This window comes from Diaporthe citri, assembly GCF_014595645.1.
Source record: "Diaporthe citri strain NFHF-8-4 chromosome Unknown scaffold_1, whole genome shotgun sequence".
Taxonomy (NCBI): domain Eukaryota; kingdom Fungi; phylum Ascomycota; class Sordariomycetes; order Diaporthales; family Diaporthaceae; genus Diaporthe; species Diaporthe citri.
In genome coordinates, this window is record NW_025064846.1 from 265,244 (window position 1) to 285,682 (window position 20,439).

The window sequence follows — 20,439 nt, forward strand, 5'->3', positions numbered from 1 at the left end:
TTCTCTCTGTTATCTAAACAGGAACTTTGAATTCGACTCTTTTGAGTTGATGTCAGTGCCCAAATAATGCTAGTGCATAGAACGTGGAAGTTCGGGGAATGTATGAATAGTAGTTTCTTACAAATCAACTGGATTAGGAGTCAAGACAATGGAAAGACGTTATAACTACAGGGACTTGACATTCGTATGAAGAAACATTTTCAGATCAACGGCCAATTGTTGAAGATCTTGTATATATGAGACAAAGTCCTGTGTCGGCACAGGAAGGACATCGTCCTACCGCTCCAAACCACTCGGCCGGGTACTTGTGGGTCTAGGACTAAACAAGAGGTCGGCAAAACTTCAGGACACTAACTAAATGTCTAATCTGCTCTTCTCTTTGCTGTGAAAGTGAATTCGCCATGGAACCAGGCCACCACCATATCATCCCAGCGCATATCAGCATCGGTCGTATCCGTCTGGAAGTCAAACCGTCGAATGAGGTAGGCCAATATGAGGTAGAGCTCCATATACGCTAGATTGATACCCAGGCAGGCGCGGGTACCTTTGCTGAAGGGCACAAGAAAATGATTCATCTCGGCGAGGCGCTCCGCCGTGTTGCCCCTTTGCTCAGTCTCCAGCCATCGCTCACTGCAGGGACACGAGTAAGCCATCAATTCGGAGATACAGGATGAACCGACGGTCGAAGAAAGAGGACTACTTACGGAATGAAGAGGCCGGGTTCAGGGAATATGTCTTTGTTGTAATGAATATGGTATATCGCCATGCCGACACGCGTCTCTTGAGGCAAAAAGCGCCCGTCTGGCAGTGTCACACCGCCCTTGGGCACCAGCCTAGGTGTGCGACTTGCAGCTGGGCTGGCATATCTCAGACTCTCTTTGATGACAGCCGTGAGATAGGGCAGTTTCTCGATGACTGTGTACGGTGCCGTGTCTGTCGGTCTTGGCAGCACGGATTTGAGCTCACAAAGCAGCCTGGTGTGGATGGCCTCGTGGCGGATGACGTTGAATAGACCTACCATGACTGATATCCCTGTAGTGTCGGTTCCCGCCGATATCATGGTCAATGCCTCATCACGTAAACTATCGTGAGAGGCACGCAAGAAATTTCTCTTGTCGGGATCCACAGTAAGCATCCGCTCCATCACGGTGGGAAACTCTGGCTTGGTGCCACCGTCGTACGCCGTGACAAAGTCGTCGACTCGGCGCCGAGTAAACTGTGTTTTCACGGAATAATTAGACACGCGGTCTGAACACGAGGGGAGCCACCCAATGGGCGTTTGGCAGAATCTCCACAACGTACTATCTCCTGCTCCTTGCCTTGAGCAACAGTCTTCGAAACAACTCTTGCCAGCCACAGGGGCAAACTTTCCGAGAGTATGCGTACGACGGGGAACGCCTTGATAACGTGCAGGCTATGCAAGTATGCACGGAACACCTGGATCGGTGCGCTCTTGAAGTCGTCATCGTATAGAGCACCGAAGCTTTTCCCAAAGACGAACTCCGACACGATGTCCAGGCTAAGGCTCTTGAGCGCCCACTCCACCGGCACGGGTCGGCCCTCGTTATACCTGTCGTCGAAACGTTCGCAACAGGTGTCGATCTTCGCCATGACCATGGGTTCGAGCTTGAGGATGGACTGTCGGGAGAACAGAGACTCCAACTGTCCACGACGCCTCTTGTGCGCGACGGGATCTACCTCGGCCAGGGTGGAGCTGGGAGCACCGAGGACCTTGTGCATGAGAGGGTCTTTGTAGTAGCGGGTGTTGAGCGAGTAGAGCTGGTGGTAGAACCGTGGGTCGTATATGTGGACCTCGTTTGGGCCAAGTCGGATGGCCGTGCCTGCGGCTTGTGTCAACTCCACCGGCGCAACCCCTGCCTGATATGCTTGGGTGGATGCTTACCGTATTCTGTGCTGCGGTGCATCTTTTCAAGCAGGAATAGAGTCTGTCCCCTATTTCCTGGCCTGGTACCAATGTTATGCCAGGCCTCCCAGCTTGTCAATCACACTGGTCAGCCACTGCCTCGATGTGCGTCCCAGTTTGGAGGCAAGAGAGATGTACTCACTACTCGGATAATGCTGCCCATGGGGAGCCGGGATAGACCGAAAGGGGGCTAAAGTAGAGTAGATAAAGCGCACGGATGATACAATAAAATACATAGGTAAGCACCATGCCGCCGGTGGCATGGATGATGTAGCTTTTGCTGTCCATTAGAGCAACCGCGTTTCTTTTCTCTGTCTCTGATGTTCGAGAAGGAAGTTGCCGCAAAATGGCATAAATTAATCTGAAATAACTATAATGCACCGCAAGAATCCTTTTTTTCCAGCTGGAAACAGGACGCCCGGTCGCAGTTCCATGCCCGGTTCAGAATGGCAGAGGGCCCGCTGGACTCGGGCGAGTCGGCTTATCCAACCGGCCGAGCAAAGGAGTGGGAGCGTCTGATTCCGTCATGTCAGACCATATTTTAAGGCATAAGAGGACTCGCATATTACATAGAAGGGAAAATCAACGGGTTCTTGTTTAAAACAAATATTCAAATGCCACGGTGAACTATTGAGAAGCTTTCAATGGACTACGTGGTGACCTGGCCGTCGTCGGGCCAGCCATATCCTGTGGTACAGGCGCTCCGGTCTTTGGCCCCGGCGACTGGACCGTTTGTTCCGCAGTACATTGTATTTGCAATGCTAATGACTCCTGTTTCCCTCATATTTCCGTCAGGTTCAACTTTCCGAAAGACGTCCTACTCTCTGCAAATCTACTTTATGCTATGCTCCTTCATTGGCCCGTTACCTCGACACAGCTCCCAAGCAGACTTGTACAACCTAGGACTTTTGGTGGGAGGATGGAGCGCCAGAATGATTGACCGTGAATACCTAAACGACCCCGAGCAAGATTTCCTGCGCCATGGCATTGACGATAAACCTGGGTCTGGCCCGCAAACGTACGGGCTCGTCGACAGATTCTTGTGGGCCACAGAGATGATTACGTCTCAACGAGGCATTGGGTGGAACTGGCAAGTCGGCGGAATACCAAAACCTGACATCTCCTCTAGATGGCCCTTCATCCGCAACAGACTGTACAAAATATGCACGACGTTCTTCCTCATCCATTTGGTTACCATTGTGGCCAATGCAATTCTTGCCGATGACACCGGGACTTCCAATGGCGCTTGGGTGGCTTTAATGCGTCAACCAATATTTCTGCGCATATTCATCACATCTGGATGGCTTACGGTTGTCTACGGACACGTGGGTCTGCCCGAGAATATTGCCGCCGTGGTGTGTGTAGGATCTGGACTTGGAGGACGGTGGTCCAACCCGACACAGTGGTCAGTACATTTGCATGGATCTCATCCCCTTATTATACATACATAAAGAAGACTTTTGAGAAGCAAAGAGTATCCAATCATTCTGAGACCACATCTACTGCCAGATTTCTCAACGCTAGAAAAGGGTATATCCTACTAACATCCTTCCAGGCCGCCAATGTTTGGGAATATCAGGGAGGCCTACACGTTGAGACGCTGCTGGGGGTAAGTCGACGACAGGACAGATGTTCTGAAATCCTGTTAGAAACTTACTCAATGTCCTGACGCTGTGCCGTAAAGGAAATTCTGGCATGCTATGCTGAGACGGGTGAGTCCTCAAGATGTAGACCACAACGTCAAACCCTCCTCCTTGTTCATACATCATGAACCGTTGACATGGAGAGCTTCATCACACTGACATAGATAATCTTGTCGATTGCAGACTACCAATGCTCCAGGCGAGTGGCTCGTACGGAAAGATATACTGCCTCGCCGCCCGGCACACCGCCTATCCCGAATTGCCAGGCGGTACAGCCTCCTTTTCCTCGCTTTCCTCGTTTCGGGTTTGATACACGCCAGCGGATCGTACATGGTGACGCGCGACTCCGCGCAGGGAGTTTCAGACGGGGGAGCACTTGCGTACTTCTTGGCGCAGCCGGCTGCGATATGCATCGAGGACATGATCCTCGCCAGCATGGGCGTGTCCGATGATGGGAGACCGTCGCGCCTCCGGAGAACCATTGGGTACATCTACGTCGCTGGCTTCTGGCTCTGGTGCTTTCCAACCCTCAAAGTGATGCCGCTAGCCGCTTCTCACGGGTTGAGCGATCCACGAGGCAAGATGCGGGGGGCTGTTCGTGCATGCAAGGAATTGTCTGAAGCTTCTCCATTCAATCCGGCAAAGAACATTGTAGATTACATTCTGAGGTAGTCCTGTAGGTGTATTGAAGACAAGGAATCCATTAGCGGTGGACTATGAGGAACATGTGGCCTCCTTTGATCTGCATGTCCGGCGTCAGATACATCCAACTGTCGAGCAACGACCAGCAGGTATTGTTGCCGTCCAGTCGATTTAAAATACAGATGGGTTTGAATATCTCCGTATTACCATATCACCCTTGACTCTAGTGAATTGTAGATTCGGGCTGTTTCAAATTGCCAACAAAACATGTCGATACTTTTGGGAACATCACATTCTTTCCGTATTCTGTATATATCGCTGCAGCTCTTGATTGTCTGCATCGTAGTCCTTTTTTAAAGGGAAAGAACAAAAACAATTAAACCGTTCCGTTATCGCTAATCTCCCATGCGCTACCTGTGCTTGTCTGTATGAAGACTAAGCGCCAGTTCAGAGCGCAGACAACCACGTATAGAATTTGGCATAATACTATCGATGGCCGTGGTGCGGCTGCAATCCTGTCCATACAAAATCAGCTCTTATTGGTGTATGTGAATTCCGTGATCTTGAGAAGGATTGGGAAGTCATACACGGGGCCGAAAATCCCATGATTGTTGTTTTTCTCGGCCGAGAATCTGAGCTCCGTATAGCGCCTGCGGCTGCTCCTGTTCACGACGCATGTCAAATGCTGATTGGCGGAGCTCTCGGCCGAGGATATGAGACCAAATGAGATGTCGATTCCTCTAGGGTGTCGGCCGAGAGATGCAGGGCCGACCTTGCTCCATCCTGTCTTCTGCACGGGTTGATCATTCGCGAACAAGCTCTTGATAATCCATGTGATTATCACTGATGAGGAGCCGCGGATATCAAATTCGACAGTACATGCCAAGCATCTTTGGGCCCGGGGAATGGTGAAAGGCTGTTGCAGGCCCTCGTTGCTGACGGTCCCCCAACAGCTGGACCCTCTGCTCTCATACCGTCAACGTTCCATAGACAACCTATACTAGCCAATCGGACTATGCAGGGCTTTGTGAACTTCTCGAAGTTCATTTTGCGTAATGTTGTATTCCATCCAGCAACATCGCTCGCTGCCAGTCTGAAGTCAGATATACGGCGGCAAGCGCCACTCATTGCTTATTATCTACCGAGTTAGTTTCCCTCTTGTTCATATGTGCGGCCATTGAATTTTGGTTGGAAGTAGCGCGTGTCAAAGGGCTGATTCCCTTTATTGGACGACAACGTGTGTGGTGGGTTCATAAACAAGGCCGAAGGTTCTCCTTCGTGCTGCAAGAAGTGGATAAAGTAGGGCCCATGGTATGATCCGCACACCACGTCTGTACATTGCTTCATCACAGATATTGTAGTGCCGGTATTGGCATTTCTGGAAGCCTTATTGTGATGGCCCTCCATACGATGGAGTTTGATGACGATATCTGCTCCATGTCCGTGAGATCTAGAGCCTCGACGCCCGACTTCGGCTGCTTCACGGCACGGCCGAGAGCTTTTCTCATTTAAATAACTTTGCCAGTCATGGTAGATTTCAGGATGATGTCGCCCCTGATTATCCACCGGAAAAAGCGAAGATGGAGCGAATTGATGTTCACCACCACTTTATCCCCGAGGCGTACATTGAAGGTGAGTCAAATCCAACCAGGCCGTCAAACACCTAGGCAGGTGTCACTAATGGATGAAAAGCCTTTCATGCCGGTGGTGGAGATGCCTCGGGCTGGACGCTTCCATCATGGAGCCCGCAAGCAAGCATAGATCTCATGCAATCGCATCAGACAAGCACTGCCATCCTATCTCTTACGGCCCCCGGGCCCATGGTGCTCCGGACGGACCTCAAGGCTGCATCTGCACTCTGCCGGGAGATCAACGAGTGCGCCGCCTCCTTATGCAAAGAACGGCCAACGAGATTTGGATTCTTCTCGACCCTGCCTCCCGTGGTCGATGGCAACATGGACGCTGTGCTTGAGGAGGTAGCCTATTCACTAGACATCCTAAAGGCCGATGGGGTCACCCTATTCACGAGATATGGATCCCGATATCTTGGGCACAAAGCGCTCCGTCCGCTGTGGGAAGCCTTAGAGAAACGCCGCGCAGTAGTCTTCGTTCACCCGACACACTCGGCCAACACAGACCTAGTCAGCCCTGCGCTTCCACAGCCGGTCATAGACTACCCACACGAAACAACCCGAGCGGCTGTCGACCTGATCACCTCGAACACTGTCAGGGACCACCCTAACGTCAAGATCATTCTTTCTCATGCCGGCGGCACCCTGCCATATCTGGCAACTCGAGCCGCGCATCTGTTGGCCGACGCCCATCTAAGCGCTCAAAGCCCAGATGAGATCTTGGACCAAGCGCGCTCTTTCTACTTTGATCTCGCGCTATCTGGGAATCCTTCTACGCTGGAATTGATCCTCACGTTCGCCAAGCCCGGCCACGTCTTGTACGGCAGTGACTTCCCTTACGCACCCACCAAGACGATCAACAGTTACGTGGAGATGCTTGATGCGCACTTGAGAACGATAGATGATGAGACTGCATACTCGATTGCTCGGGGGGCAGCAATCCGTCTTTTTCCAAGATTCAGAACTGCTGCGGACGATAGGGATAATACTAATTGATGGAAATGGAAACGGTACCGGAGGTGCTTTATGGCGGGTGCGGGTAACTCATCGCATATTAAGGCAGATGAGTTGTCCATGATACTTCCTTAGCATAGACCGCTTCTCGCTTTATCAGGTCAATTAGTGACAATATCCGGGCCTCTCGGCCGAAATCAAACTATTCTGTTCCTTGATACCCGTCGACTGAGCCGACTCAGGATTTATGACGTGAAGACTATCTGCTTTTATCACGTAGAGGAATGGGATTGTGAACGTTGCCCTCAAAGTCACATTTCATGACACCTCGCCATGTATTCCGTACTACTATGGATGCTGGGCGTAGTGCTTGCGCTATTCCTCGGTCTTTACTATGGACAATCCAGGCCACCGATTCCGGCACCAGCTGGGCCGCCCCGGCTTCCCATCATTGGAAACCTCCACCAGATACCCAGGACGGGTGTCCATCATAGGTTAGCTGGTGGCATCATTGTGTGGTTAGCTAGATTGCGTCGACGGCTTTGCTGACGAGCATATATCCTCAGGTTCACACAATGGGCCAAGATCTACGGTGGCATATTCGGCCTCAAGCTGGGTCCAGCCCGGGCGGTCGTAATTACAGACCGACGACTGGTAAAAGAGCTGATCGACAAAAAGGGTTCAGCTTACAGCTCCAGACCACCATCGTATGTCTCGCACGACCTCATCACACGAGGGGATCATCTCTTGGTCATGGACTACGGCGATAGATGGCGCTTGCTTCGCAGAACCTTGCACAAGTTCTTCATGGAGGTCATGTGTGCGACCAAGCACATGGCCCTCATAGAGGCAGAGCAAACTCAGATGATGCGGGACTTTCTGGTGAACCCCGAGCGTCTGATGGTTCACACCAAAAGAACGAGCAACAGCATCATCATGAGCCTGGTATTTGGCATACGGACCAAGTCCCACGACACGATGCACATGAAGAAGCTTTACGCCGTGATGGAGCGCTGGTCTGAGGTGATGGAGATGGGCGCTACGCCGCCGGTGGATGTTTACCCCTTTCTCAAGCTTCTTCCTGAGTCGCTGTTTGGCAACTGGATCCAGCGATCGCTGGTCGTTGGCAAGATGATGAAAGAGCTTTACAGTGGCATGCAGTCCAAGCTGCTAGCACGGCGCCTCGACCGAGGCAGCAGTGCCTCATTTATGGACCAAGTACTCGATCAACAGGACAAGCTGGCCTTGACTCCCAACCAGCGAGATTTCCTCGGTGGCGTGCTCGTGGAGGGTGGTTCAGACACAGTCTCGACCATGATGCTGGTGGTAATCCAGGCGCTGACGCTGAATCCGGATGTCCAGAGGAAAGCCCAGGATCAGATCGACGCGGCGTGCGACGACGAGAGCCCACCAACGTGGTCCAACTACCAACAACTGCCCTATATCAGCATGATCGTCAAGGAGGCGATGCGCTGGCGCCCAGTCACCCCGCTGGCGTTCCCCCGTTCCCTCGCCAAGGACGATGTCGTCGACGGCAAGCTCTTGACCCGGGGCACCACTGTCTTCATCAACGTCTGGGGCCTGCATCACGACGAGAAGAAGTTCCCAAACCCAGACAGGTTCGACCCAGAGCGCTTTGAGGGGAAAACTAGGCTGGCGGCCGAGTATGCAGCGTCGGCCGACTACGACAACAGGGACCACTACATATACGGCGCTGGCCGTCGCATCTGTCCCGGCATCCACCTGGCCGAGCGCGAGATGTTCCTGGGCACCGCGAAACTGCTATGGGGCTTCAGCTTCGAGCAGCAGCGCGACGGCGATGGACGGGCCGTCCCCATTGACACAGACCCCGTGACGGGATACACCGAGGGTTTCCTAATCTGCCCAAAGGACTTCGCCTGCCGGGTCTTGCCTCGGTCGGAGAGGCGAGCCGCGACGATCATGCGCGAGTTTGAGAAGGCAGAAAGGCAGGTCTTCTCGCAATATCGTGACTGAAGCCGGCTCTTGCTGGGTTATGTTGACCTCGGCCGGATGCTCAAGTTCTCGGCCGGAAGCCAACTTGAGAGCTAGTAAATGTTCGAGACAGATAGACAAGGCTTATTCGGAGCATTGTTCAAGTACCTAAAAAGACACGCTTTGCTCGGCGTAACCGATGCAGCGAAGCCATGCCTGTATGCGTCAGCTCCTGATTAGCCGCATACTACAAAATCCAATCAGCGGTTGCTAGTACTCTCGTTCATCGTTTGTGAGACCTCACGTGTCACTCAACATGGCTCCTGCAAAGCCCACGACTTATACCGCTGGATCTCACCCCGTGAGCAAGTGCGTGCATTAACGCCCCCCCAACCAAACAAGCACAGAGAAAGAGAGGCGTCACGGCCCTCTGACAGATTAATACAAACAAGCAGATTCGAGGGCGCCTTCGTTGTGACCAAGCACACGCCCCCGAAGGACCGCAACATCTACTTCCACGTGCGCATCGACCCGAACCACCCCCGGCTGCTCGCCCTCCAGGCGGCGGGGAAGAAGCCCCCGACGCACTTCCACCCGCGGCAGTGGGAGTACTTCAAGGTCGAAAGGGGCTCCCTCACCGTCGAGATCGACGGCGTGCCGCACGACTTCACCGCCGCCGACGGCGAGTACGCGCTGCGCCCGGGCCCGCACCACTGCCTCTACGGGACGCCCGGCCAGGCGCCGGGCACCGCCGTCGAGTTCTGGCTGAGCGCGTCGCCGTCGGGCGTCGCGGGCGAGCTGGACCAGGCCTTCTTCGAGAACTGGTACGCGTACCAGGAGGAGGTCATGCTCCGCGGGGCCGCGCCCGACCCCATCCAGGTGCTCAGCATGTTCGACGCGGGGGACAGCTACCTGTCGCCGCCCGCCTGGGTGCCGTTCCGACGCTTCTTCGGCCGGGCGCTCGGGGTCGTCGTGGGCCGCCACGTCGGCGGCCTCCTCGGCTATGCCCCCTTCCTGCCCGAGTGGACGACGGACTGGGATGCGGCCTGCCGCAAGATGAGTCTTCACTGGACGCAGCGGCGGTTTGCCGTTCCGGGCCTGCAGAAGGAGAGAAGGGCTGAATATCTCGGTCGAGGGCAGTCGATAGGGAATGAAGCGTTGTATGAAGAACTCGGTGGTTATGAGAACTGGGTGGCCAAGAAGACAAAGTGACGCGGCGCGCATCTGAGGAATGCGTAGCATATTTAAATTGTTTGAATCCCTGATGGTGAAAGGCAACCTGGGCCGTCCAACCCCTCAAATACGTCGGACAAAATCTCAAGCTATTCCTTCAAATATCCCTGATCAAAGTGGTCTCGTTTTTAGTCTGTACACATGTGCTTCTTAAGCAGTATGCATCCAGTCCCTTCATACAGTGGTAAACGCTTAAATATCCCTAATCAAAAACCCTTTGTTCTGCAGCTTCTGAAAAACCTGGCCCGGGTCGTACTTGGCGGCGACACGCTTGATATGATCGACGTTGCCGCGGCCAAAGCTCTGAAGCACCTGTTGCTCGGCGCTGGCGGTATTCATGAAAAGGTACGGCAGGAGCACACCCCTCGCCCTCGCCGCCGCTGTCAGCTTGGCCGTTATGGCAGCCCCCAGAGCGCGGAGCTGGTCATCGTGGGCGGCGTCCTCCCACTGGAGGTACCACTCGTGCCACTGCTGCGGGACGGCGGACAGGCCGAGCAGGTTGCCCCCGTTGCGCCGGCCCATCTCTGCGGCGGTCGCGCCGACGGCGATGGGGACCCAGGTCGCCTCGGCCCCGGGGGGCAGGTTGGCCGTCTCGGCGCGGAAGATCTCGTGGGCCTCGACCGCGAAGGCGGCGTCGACCTTGTGGCTGAAGGTCTCCCCGTAGGACCGGACATGAGCCTGGGGGAAGGCCAGCCTGCCCAATGCCAGCATTCCGACGAGACTGCCATTGGTGGGAGGCATCAGCTGCTTGTACGATGGTATGCTGCCAAATGCCCTGAAGGCCGGCGCGTGGGACACGGGCTTGAGGTAGAGAAGGAGGGCGGTGCAGGCGGTCGACGAGATGGTGAGGTCGACCCTGGACAACGGATCCTTCTGCCCGTCCAACTGATAGCTTGCGAGGGCCTGTAGGGCCTGGCGGCTCTGGTTGAATCCGTACTGGCGCACCTCATAGTTCAGGGGGCCAGACGGGTAGGTGTACAGTTCAAACGCGGTGACGATACCTATATTGATTCCAATGTTACTTCAAGTTGTGGTCAGAACAGAAACCAGTGGCAGTTGGAAATCATCTGGCACTTCCCATACCATACGTACCAAAGTTTGCAGCACCTCCCCTAAGCCCTTTGTAGAGGTCAGCGTATTCGGACGCGCACGCGGTGACGATGCGACCACTGCTCAGGACCACCTCGAAGCTTTTGACATTGTCCATCCCAAGGCCATACTGGCTGGTATGGTAGCTAACGCCTCCTGCACACACGGGTCAGCCACCTCCAACCTGCGAGCGACCATTGCAAAGAACCCTCGGTGCTGGATACGTACCACCCAAGAGGAAGCCCCCCACGCCGACCATGCCGACTCGTCCCCCGACAGCGACGAGACCTTTGGCGGAGAGATATGTGTACACGGCGTCCCAGCGGCTCCCAGCGCCTACGGTGACCGAGCCGCCGCCGCTGGCCAGGGCCATCGTGGTGAGGTTGGAGAGGCTGATGAGCACGCCCGAGCCATCGACGCTGGCGAATCCCGGGTTGTCGTTGTGGCCACCACCGCGCACCGCAAACTTGGTCTGGAGCTGTCCGATGATGCTGATCGCTCTGGCCGTCTGGCGCGAGTCCTTGGGGCTGACAATGCAGCCTGCTGGCAACCAGCAGGTCTCGGAGCTGTGCTTGCGAGGTCAGCAGATCGGTCGAACCCTCTCCACACTCACGCCTGCTGCATGCATCAGCCGTGACGACGTGCAGCAGGCGGGGAGCCTTACTAGTTTATCTCCCTGGCCGCGTCGTATGCGCCGCCGGAAGACGGGGAGACGACCGCGGTGTCACCTCCGCCAAGAGCTATGCCCAGTGCCTTACATGTGAAGGCGGGGTCATTTGTCGGCGGTCTTCCCGGGCCCCCCAAGGCCTGTACGACAGCAGGGTCATACTGCGTCGAGGCTGCATAACCCGCGTCCAATGCGAGGCCGCTGGCTTGTGCGACGAGAAACGCCGCCGCAAGGAAGACACCAGTGCGGATTTCTGCAAAGACTCGCATCGTTACACTAGAAACGGTTTTCGGTTATGCTTCGATTCAACTGCTAGAATGATGGCGTAGTCTACAGTCCATGTTTGAGTTCACGCGATAACCACACCAATTTATACATTGCAAGTTCACAGGAATGAACTGTTCGGCCCCCAGCAGCTCCTCCGGAAAGAAGCATTGAAGGCGACTCTCTGTGCCTCCCCTAGGCGTCACAGGATCACTAGTTTTCGATAGAATCATTCCATCCGAGCTCTTGGGGGTCAGAAAAACAGCCTTGAGCCTGGAAGGAGGGTTTCTGAGGAAGGAGGCACAAGGCTGACCATACCCTCATTCTATGGTCAGGAACACACGACCAGGATTACTTTGCTATGTAACCAAAATTGAACTTAACTCACAATGTCTCTGCCCAAAGGTCCAGACCCTGGCGCTAGAAGGTTCTCGCCCCAGAATTCTGCATCCGAAAGAGTGTTGAAGCTACGAGGCTGGAAATTGTCTGGGTTGTCCGGAACGGCTGGGCGCGACTACCAGAACAGGCAGCTGGGTACTGTTCGTCGGCCGATAGCAGGCACCTGTCCAGGCTTCACAGCTATTAATATGCAGTAAGGTCCTTTTGAAATATTCATTAGAAGGAACTGTGGCTTGTCTCACATGCACACGGAGGCGTTGTCACTCGTTCGACTGAGGCCTCTGGCGCACTGTAAGCACTAGGTGTCTCATGGACTATCGAAACCAAATGTTATTTTCTTCAGTAATATCCCAATGCCCTCTTCAGCCTTCTACATGATCCTTCCCTTGAGTGATGCAACCAGCTGTTGCAGATATGCGTGCCTGAATGCTAGCTCAGCCAGCATGACCACGGTCAAGTACAGCCCCAGTTTGATATTCGCCCTGAATATGCGGCCACCAGATTCTCGGTCGTCTAGATCGAGTGATCTGACATGCCGTGGAATGTTGACAGTCCAGACCCCGAGGCCCAGGACCCAGAATATTACTGACAGCCCCGCCCTGAAGCCAGCCAGGGCAAAGCAGGAGACCTGCAACACCCCAAGCGCGCCGAGGAGCAGGTGGACATGCTTGCCGAGAAGGACGGCCAGGGACTTGACGCCAATCTTGGCATCATCTGACGCATCCTGCGTCGCGTAGAATATGTCAAAGTAAATGACCCAGAAGAACGTGGCCCAGAACAGCGGGAGGGGCCCGGCCAGGTCGTCGACGCGTTCCGTGACGGCGGCCCAGCCGGGGAAGACGGCCGCGCCGATGATGGCGCCGAGCACCACCTGGGGGAACGGGATCAGGCGCTTCATGAAGGGGTACACGGCGCTCAGCAGCCACACGGGGATGAAGCTGATGGCGGCGGCGTCTCCGAGGGTGGCCCGCGTGGTGGAGACCGTGATTGGCACCCACGCTGCGAACGCCACCATGGCCTCCTGGACGGAGATGAGGCCCGCGGGGAGTGGTCTGGTCTTGCAGCGGTCGACGTGGGCGTCAAGGTTCCGGTCGCAGATATCGCTGTGCAGTTTGAGTGATGAGTCACGAGACTCCTCGGGCAAAAAGAAGTAGAGCAGACACGTGCAGCAAACCCCGAGACCCTCGGATTGCGGACTCACTTGAAGGTACAGAAAGCGCAGTGTGTGGAGGTGACACTCGCCCATATTCCGAAGAGGATCCTCCCCAGGGAGCTGATGTCGAGCGAGACGCCCCCGGACCCGCAGGCCACGCAGCTGGCCCAGACGGCGGGATACCAGCACAGCCACGCCTCGCGGGTGTGAAGCCGGGCTAGTTCCCACACGCCCCGGATGACATCGCGGTTTTGGTCTTTGCGCGCCATTGGAGCAGGCCGAGACGCTTCGCCGGGGCAGGGCTGTCAGACTCGCCTTGGTGGGCTGTTTCGGACGGTGTTGGCTGTGGTTCGTAGCGGGGGCCACCAGCTTGAGGCTCGAGATACACTCCAGGCTCGGCCAATATCTATAAGCTGTCGGCCTGTTGTTTAAGTAGCGATACTCGGGCGTGTCTCGGCCGCCACCTTTGTACAACCTCGGGAGCACAAGTTCCTGATGTCTGTAATAGTCCTCCTCCCACGACCAAGACAGCAGGGCGAATTATGACACTCTGAAGTGTGAGTGCGGCGGGCCTAGCGTAAACCACAGTCCGCCCGATTGGAAAGATTTCGGCCGAGGGTGTCTTGCAGGGTGTGAGGATGGGCAATGCTGACTATCTGCGTCGAATTGGTCTTTTGGTCCGTTGTACGCCTAGGAATTGGTTCGGAAACGTCTCAGTTTAGCAGATCTGACGGATGACCACATGTTCTCTTCCGTGGAACTGCTCTGTAAATTATGCAGACACGAAACTAGTTACACTGCCTGTGTACTCGTCACAACAGACAGTGGAAAACGCTTGGTCATAAGGCATATAGCGGCTGGGAGACAATGTAAAGCTTTGTATGTACATTCCACAGGAGTTAAGTCTTATGTCCTATGTTTATGTGGTCCGTAAAGGTCAGCATGCAAATCCTACTTTGCGGGGGACCATCTGGGAAAGCGAAGGTAAGCCGACAATGCTAAAAAGCACTATCCCGGCCGGGATATATGGTGCAGTAGCGAGGATAGTCTTTAAATACTGGCAGTGCAACTAAGCCCTACCCTAAGGTGTATAAGCAGATTCCATACATTCTTGTATAGCCAGACTCACCTAGGATTACTGAGCCAAGCGAGAGAGCACAACGGCTCGTCCTATTACTTCCTGCTGGTTTATTATTAGCAACTTCCACAGCCACCCGAGGGGCAACCTGGAACACCTGCGGCTTTCAGAAACTGATTACATTGTACCACGGATTTCCGCAATGCCAATGCTGCCATCCAACGACCCACCGAGCCCGGCGGCGTCCTCCACGTCGGCCGGCATAATCGTGGGAGAGCAGATTTCCTCTTTACCGTCGTCACCGCCAGACACTGCCTCTGGCCTGGCCCAGGATTTGATACACGACCATGAGGCCAGCTCGAGAAGCATAGCCATCATAGGAATGGGCTGCCGGGTCCCCGGCGGGATCAACTCGCCTGCGGCGCTGTGGGACTACCTGATGGCCAAGGGCGACGCCTCAGGCGAGATCCCGCCCGCGAGGTGGCAGCCGTACAGGGAAAGGAGCGCGCGATGCGCGGAGATCCTGGAGAACACCACGGCCAGGGGCTACTTCCTGGACCGGCTGGAGGACTTTGACGCCTCCTTCTTCGGCGTGGCCCCGCGGGAGGCCGAGCAGATGGACCCGCAGCAGCGCATCGCGCTCGAGGTGGCCTGGGAGGCGCTCGAGGACGCGGGGATCGCGCCGCAGCAGCTGTCGGGCACCGACGCCGCCGTCTACATGGGGGTCAACTCGGACGACTACGGCAAGCTTGTGCTCGAGGACCTGGAGGGCATTGGCGCCCACATGGGGGTCGGGACGGCCTACTGCGGCGTCCCCAGCCGCATCTCGTACCTCCTGAACCTCATGGGGCCCAGCGTCGCCGTCGACGCCGCCTGCGCCTCCTCGCTGGTGGCCGTCCACCAGGCACGCCAGGCGTTGCTTGCGGGCGAGACGGAACTGGCCCTCGCCGGTGGGGTCAACGCTCTGGTTGGGCCCGGCCTGACGCGAGTCTTGGACGAAGCTGGGGCTCTCTCCGCCGACGGCAAATGCCGCTCCTTTGACGACTCTGCGTCTGGGTACGGACGTGGTGAGGGAGCCGGAGTCGTTGTGCTCAAGCGGCTCGACCGGGCATTGGCCGACGGAGACCGCATCCACGGCGTGCTGAAAGGGAGTGCCGTGTGCGCCGATGGCAAGACGGTGGGCATCATGGCCCCGAATGGGGTCGCGCAGCGGCTCGTTGCACGAAAGGCACTCAACGAGGCCAAGACGCCGCCGCAGACCATCTCCTACATCGAGGCTCATGCGACGTCCACGCCCCTGGGCGATCCCACCGAGACCGAGGCTCTCTCCCAGGTCTACGGGCGAGGCGTGCGGCAGACGGGCTCAGAGCCGTGTCCCGTGGGCTCTCTCAAGCCCAACATCGGTCACCTGGAGGCTGGGGCCGGCGTCATGGGCCTGATCAAGGCTGTCATGGTACTGCAGCACGGCGTGGTTCCTGGCCAGGTCAACCTGGAGAAGCCGAGCACCAAGATTGACTGGCTTGAGAGCGGGCTGAAGGTCAGCAGCGAGGTCATAAAGTTGGCCTGCGGGTCCTCGACTCCGGCGAGGGCTGCCATTGCATCGTATGGCTACAGCGGCACGGTCTCCCATGCCATCATCGAGGCCAGTCCGGCATGCGTGCCGGGCTCACAACCGCTGGCCACTGATCCAATGGCAGATGAGTCGCCTGTTCTGCTCTTGCTGTCGGCACCCGAGCAACATCGCTTGCCTCAAGTCGCCGCCTCCCTTGCACGATGGTTGGAATCTGGACCCGGAACAGCCGCGCCGCTGCAACATGTCGCCACAACATTGGCCAGTCGTCGCGGCCATCACAAGTTCCGGGCCTCGGTAGCCGCAGGGGACAAGAGAGACGCCATCCATGCCCTGGACAGGCTCGCCAAAGGCGCGGCTGAGGACGACCCCTTCATCACAAACGGGCGAGTCACCCCCGGTGGTACGGGTCAAAGTCAAGTGTGGATATTCTCGGGCCACGGCGCGCAGTGGCCGGCCATGGGAAGAGAGCTGTACGAGACTCAGCCTCGGTTCGCGAGGGTGATCCGTGAGCTGGAGCCCATAGCTCAAAAGGAACTGGGCTTCTCCGTCACCGCAGCCCTCCTTTCGGGGAGGACCGACCACACGACAGATGTGGTCCAGACCATGACTTTTGCCATGCATATGGGCATTGCCGCTATTCTGCTCGACGAGGCAGGCCCACCGTCGGCCATTGTTGGGCACTCTCTCGGTGAGACAGCCGCATCGGTTGTCGCCGGCGCGATCACATTCCGTGAAGGCTCGTTCATCGTATGCAAGAGGGCGCGCCTGTACCGTGATATCATGGGCCGTGGTGCCATGGCTCTGGTGGCCGTGGGCGCCGAGGAGATGAGGTCGAGGCTCGGTACGAAGGGGCCCGGACATGTCGAAGTTGCCATCGACGCGTCACCAGGCTCCTGCGTGGTGGCCGGCCCCAGCGAGTCTGTGACGGAGCTGTCGAAAGAGCTTGCAATGATGGGCGTTCAGGTCCGTGCCGTCCGTTCTGAAGTGCCGTTCCATTCCAGCATGCTCCTGGAGCTCGCCGACCCGCTGCGGCGCTGCCTGGACGGTCTCATCTCTCCCCAGCCGGCAAAGATCCGCCTCTATTCGACATCGGACCCAGACGCGCGCTCAGCCAATGCCCGAGGCGTCGAGTACTGGATCAGCAACATGGTCCGGCCTGTGCTCCTGCGCCAGGCAGTCGAGGACATTGCTGAGGACGGTCACAGGGAATTCGTCGAGGTTTCCAGCCATCCCATCATATCACACTCGGTCCATGAGACGCTGCACGAGGCGGGCTTCACCGACAGCGTCGTGCTGCCCACCATGGTGCGGGACAAGCCTGCGATGAAGCACATCCTCGCCAGCATTGGGAGGCTTCACTGCCTTGGCCTTCCTCTGAGATGCGTCGAGCCGAACGCTCGCCCGTGGCTCCCAGAGACACCGCGGACCATCTGGTCCCACCGTCCGCACTGGCGAACCGTGACCAAGGCTCCCGCCGGTCCAGCGTCAGCCCATATCCCCAGCCATAATCACCTTCTGGGGGCGCGTACGACACTGTGGGGCACCGAAAGCGTTGTGTTCCAGACGCAGCTGGACAGGTCGAGCAGGCCATACCCTGGGAGCCATCCGCTCCATGGCTCGGAAGTCGTCCCGGCAGCTGTCCTGATCAACACGTTTGCATGCCGTGGACCGCTCGTCGTGCTGTCTAGAAAGGGTATCCCTCAAGGTCCCCGTTGTGGTCTCTCCTGCCCGTCATCTTCAAGTCCTCGTCGAAAGAGATCAAATCACTCTTTCGTCACGTCTCTCAGATTCTGTGGATTGTGAAGGCTCCTGGTTGGTAAACACCACCAGCATGCTGGCCCCTTCGTCGGGTGTAGCTACAACGCCTCGCTTGGACATAGCCAAAATGAGATCACAACTTCCATACCGACTCTCTGACAGCTTCTCTGCCGACTATCTCGCTTCTGTGGGTGTTCCGGAGATGGGATTTCCCTGGAAGGTCACAGAGCACATGGCAAGCGACGACGAGATGCTAGCCAGAGTGGAGGTGAACCCAGAGAATTCTGCCGGTGTCAAAGATCCTCTGGCATCTGCCATGGACGCCGCAACATCTATCGCGTCAACACTGTTCTATCAAGAGCCCCTGTTGCGAATGCCCACCACCATCGCCCGCGTTATCGCCCGCGGCAATACAGCCGAATTATCAGAGGCCTACATTTACTGTCGAATCACGAGCAAGTCGTCCTGTGCTGCCGATATTCTCGTTTGCTCTCGGGGTGGCGAGGTCATTGTTGAGCTCCGAGCCATGGCCTTTGCTGGCATCGAGAACAATAACCTCTCCAGGAGGACAACTAACGGCCTGATACACCAGGTCTCATGGACCCCGGCAGTCTTAGCAGAAATGCCGCTGCAGTTTCGTCATGTATTGTTCCTCCTGACGGAAACAACGTGGACAGACATGAAGTCATTTGAAGATCAACTCCAATCTAGGGGGTACACGACGTCCTGGACAACGAACCCGAAGGATACCGCCGGGCTCGATGGAGACCACATAGTCATACACATCCCGCAAATGGCGAGCTCAAAGCTGGAGGTATTTGACGCTGCCGCCAGATCTTGCGAGAGCCTGATCGCGGCCGCACAGATCATAAGTGCCTCGCGCGCAAAAGCCAAGCTTGTTTCCTTAACCACCCAAGGGGATGCAACATCACTTGCAAGGCTTGTGTCTGGCTCTCTATACGGGCTGGCTCGCATCATGAAGACTGAGCTACCGGAAATATGGGGCGGGCTATTTGACATTGACAACGGCACTTTCCCATTGACGGCCATCAAATACGTCCGCGGCCATGACGTTGTCCGTCAAGACGACGATGTACCTAGGACGGCCCGGTTGCGGCCATTCACAGATGCTGCAACAGGGGAGAGCAGGGCGGAGGGGCATGGCATGAAATTCCGACCCGGTGGGACATACCTAATCACCGGAGGGCTGGGTGCTCTCGGACTTGAAGTTGCCAGCTGGATGGTCTCGCGCGGTGCACGGAGGCTACTGCTTGTGTCCCGCCGACAATTACCTCCGCGCTCCGCCTGGCGCGACACCCACGGCATCGACTGCGAAATTCTGAAGAGGATACTGGAGATGGAGATGTTGGGGGCCACAGTCCATGTCATCTCTGTGGACATCAGCGCCCCCGATGCGGATACCTCGCTCTCTGAGGCCATCGAGCGGCTTTCACTGCCGCCAGTGACCGGGATCGTTCATGGGGCTGGCATTCTGAAGGACCAACTTGTCGAGGACATCACCCAGGACGCGTTCGCCACCGTCCTCGCGCCCAAGATCACAGGGGCGCTCCACCTGGACAAGCTCTTCCCTCCACGCACGCTCGACTTCTTCGTCCTGTTCTCCTCGTGCGGACAGCTCCTCGGCTTCCCAGGCCAAGCCTCGTACGCGAGCGCCAACTCGTTCCTGGACGCCCTTGCAGACCATCGCAGGCGGCAGGGTGACAACTCGCAGGCCCTCCTGTGGACCAGCTGGCGCGGCCTGGGCATGGCCGCCAGCACCGAGTGCGTCAGCGCGGAGCTCGAGGCCCGCGGCATCTCGGACATCACGAGGGACGAGGCTTTCATGGCGTGGGACCGCGCCGCGTCGCTCGACACGAGCCAGGCTGTCGTTCTCAGGGCCCTGCCTCTCGACGACGACGACGAGGACCCGCCGCACCCGATCCTCCAGGACATCTCGCCCAGGCGGCCGGCACCCGCCACCAGAGGGGTTTCGGGTCAAAGCACAGCCGGTTCCGGCACCATGTGTCCCTCGAGGCCGGCCTCGGGGCCTGCCCTGGAGCAGTATATCTCCGAGGCGCTCCGCTCCGCCGCCGCTGCCACGCTTGGCACGGGTGACGAGGATATCGACGCGTCCTCGGCGCTCTCTGAGTTAGGCATGGACTCTGTCATGACCGTTCAGTTTAGGACCAAGGTCCAAAGAAGCCTGAGGGTCCAAATGGCACCAACGCTGCTGTGGAAGTGCCCAACCCTCGCCCATCTGGTCAAGCATTTCATGATGGAGCTCGAGGCGTGATGAAGAAAAAGAAATGTCAGGCTGAGTATCTACTCAAAATTCTAGGAGGCGCACATGCTTCTTCAAGCTGTCTCCATATGGTGATGATGAGTCTAGATCACTCTCCTATTCTCCTTGGTTGCTTTCTCACCGAATACGAGACTCTATGAGCTTTGGGGGAGGATTTGATGCATATCATACTATGA

At 56.6% G+C, this 20,439-nt stretch overlaps 9 protein-coding genes across 9 annotated transcripts; 5 read left to right on the forward strand and 4 right to left on the reverse strand.

The window, feature by feature from the left end:
* Positions 1–362: 362 nt before the first annotated feature.
* Positions 363–1,925, reverse strand: INS49_000076 (uncharacterized protein; the record flags this gene model as incomplete). The annotated part of the gene is made up of 4 exons (XM_043160914.1): positions 363–630; positions 705–1,216; positions 1,303–1,841; positions 1,904–1,925. 4 exons carry the CDS (start codon positions 1,923–1,925, stop codon positions 363–365), a joined length of 1,341 nt encoding a protein of 446 aa, XP_043029420.1.
* Positions 1,926–2,856: 931 nt separating this feature from the next.
* Positions 2,857–4,239, forward strand: INS49_000077 (uncharacterized protein; the record flags this gene model as incomplete). Its single annotated transcript, XM_043160915.1, has 4 exons — positions 2,857–3,279; positions 3,480–3,533; positions 3,609–3,636; positions 3,767–4,239. The coding sequence occupies 4 exons, from the start codon at positions 2,857–2,859 to the stop codon at positions 4,237–4,239; spliced, it is 978 nt and encodes a 325-aa protein (XP_043029421.1).
* A 499-nt stretch (positions 4,240–4,738) lies between these two features.
* INS49_000078 (uncharacterized protein) lies at positions 4,739–5,256 on the reverse strand (the record flags this gene model as incomplete). The annotated part of the gene is made up of 2 exons (XM_043160916.1): positions 4,739–5,171; positions 5,243–5,256. The coding sequence occupies 2 exons, from the start codon at positions 5,254–5,256 to the stop codon at positions 4,739–4,741; spliced, it is 447 nt and encodes a 148-aa protein (XP_043029422.1).
* Positions 5,257–5,789: 533 nt separating this feature from the next.
* Positions 5,790–6,836, forward strand: INS49_000079 (uncharacterized protein; the record flags this gene model as incomplete). Its single annotated transcript, XM_043160917.1, has 2 exons — positions 5,790–5,841; positions 5,902–6,836. The coding sequence occupies 2 exons, from the start codon at positions 5,790–5,792 to the stop codon at positions 6,834–6,836; spliced, it is 987 nt and encodes a 328-aa protein (XP_043029423.1).
* Positions 6,837–7,127: 291 nt separating this feature from the next.
* INS49_000080 (uncharacterized protein) lies at positions 7,128–8,789 on the forward strand (the record flags this gene model as incomplete). Its single annotated transcript, XM_043160918.1, has 2 exons — positions 7,128–7,288; positions 7,361–8,789. 2 exons carry the CDS (start codon positions 7,128–7,130, stop codon positions 8,787–8,789), a joined length of 1,590 nt encoding a protein of 529 aa, XP_043029424.1.
* A 274-nt stretch (positions 8,790–9,063) lies between these two features.
* INS49_000081 (uncharacterized protein) lies at positions 9,064–9,959 on the forward strand (the record flags this gene model as incomplete). Its single annotated transcript, XM_043160919.1, has 2 exons — positions 9,064–9,116; positions 9,203–9,959. The coding sequence occupies 2 exons, from the start codon at positions 9,064–9,066 to the stop codon at positions 9,957–9,959; spliced, it is 810 nt and encodes a 269-aa protein (XP_043029425.1).
* Positions 9,960–10,172: 213 nt separating this feature from the next.
* On the reverse strand, positions 10,173–12,077 carry INS49_000082 (uncharacterized protein; the record flags this gene model as incomplete). The annotated part of the gene is made up of 5 exons (XM_043160920.1): positions 10,173–10,981; positions 11,073–11,225; positions 11,298–11,635; positions 11,734–11,989; positions 12,047–12,077. The coding sequence occupies 5 exons, from the start codon at positions 12,075–12,077 to the stop codon at positions 10,173–10,175; spliced, it is 1,587 nt and encodes a 528-aa protein (XP_043029426.1).
* Positions 12,078–12,769: 692 nt separating this feature from the next.
* On the reverse strand, positions 12,770–13,821 carry INS49_000083 (uncharacterized protein; the record flags this gene model as incomplete). The annotated part of the gene is made up of 2 exons (XM_043160921.1): positions 12,770–13,502; positions 13,601–13,821. The coding sequence occupies 2 exons, from the start codon at positions 13,819–13,821 to the stop codon at positions 12,770–12,772; spliced, it is 954 nt and encodes a 317-aa protein (XP_043029427.1).
* Positions 13,822–14,832: 1,011 nt separating this feature from the next.
* On the forward strand, positions 14,833–20,254 carry INS49_000084 (uncharacterized protein; the record flags this gene model as incomplete). Its single annotated transcript, XM_043160922.1, has 2 exons — positions 14,833–17,855; positions 18,124–20,254. 2 exons carry the CDS (start codon positions 14,833–14,835, stop codon positions 20,252–20,254), a joined length of 5,154 nt encoding a protein of 1,717 aa, XP_043029428.1.
* Between the last annotated feature and the right edge of the window lie 185 nt (positions 20,255–20,439).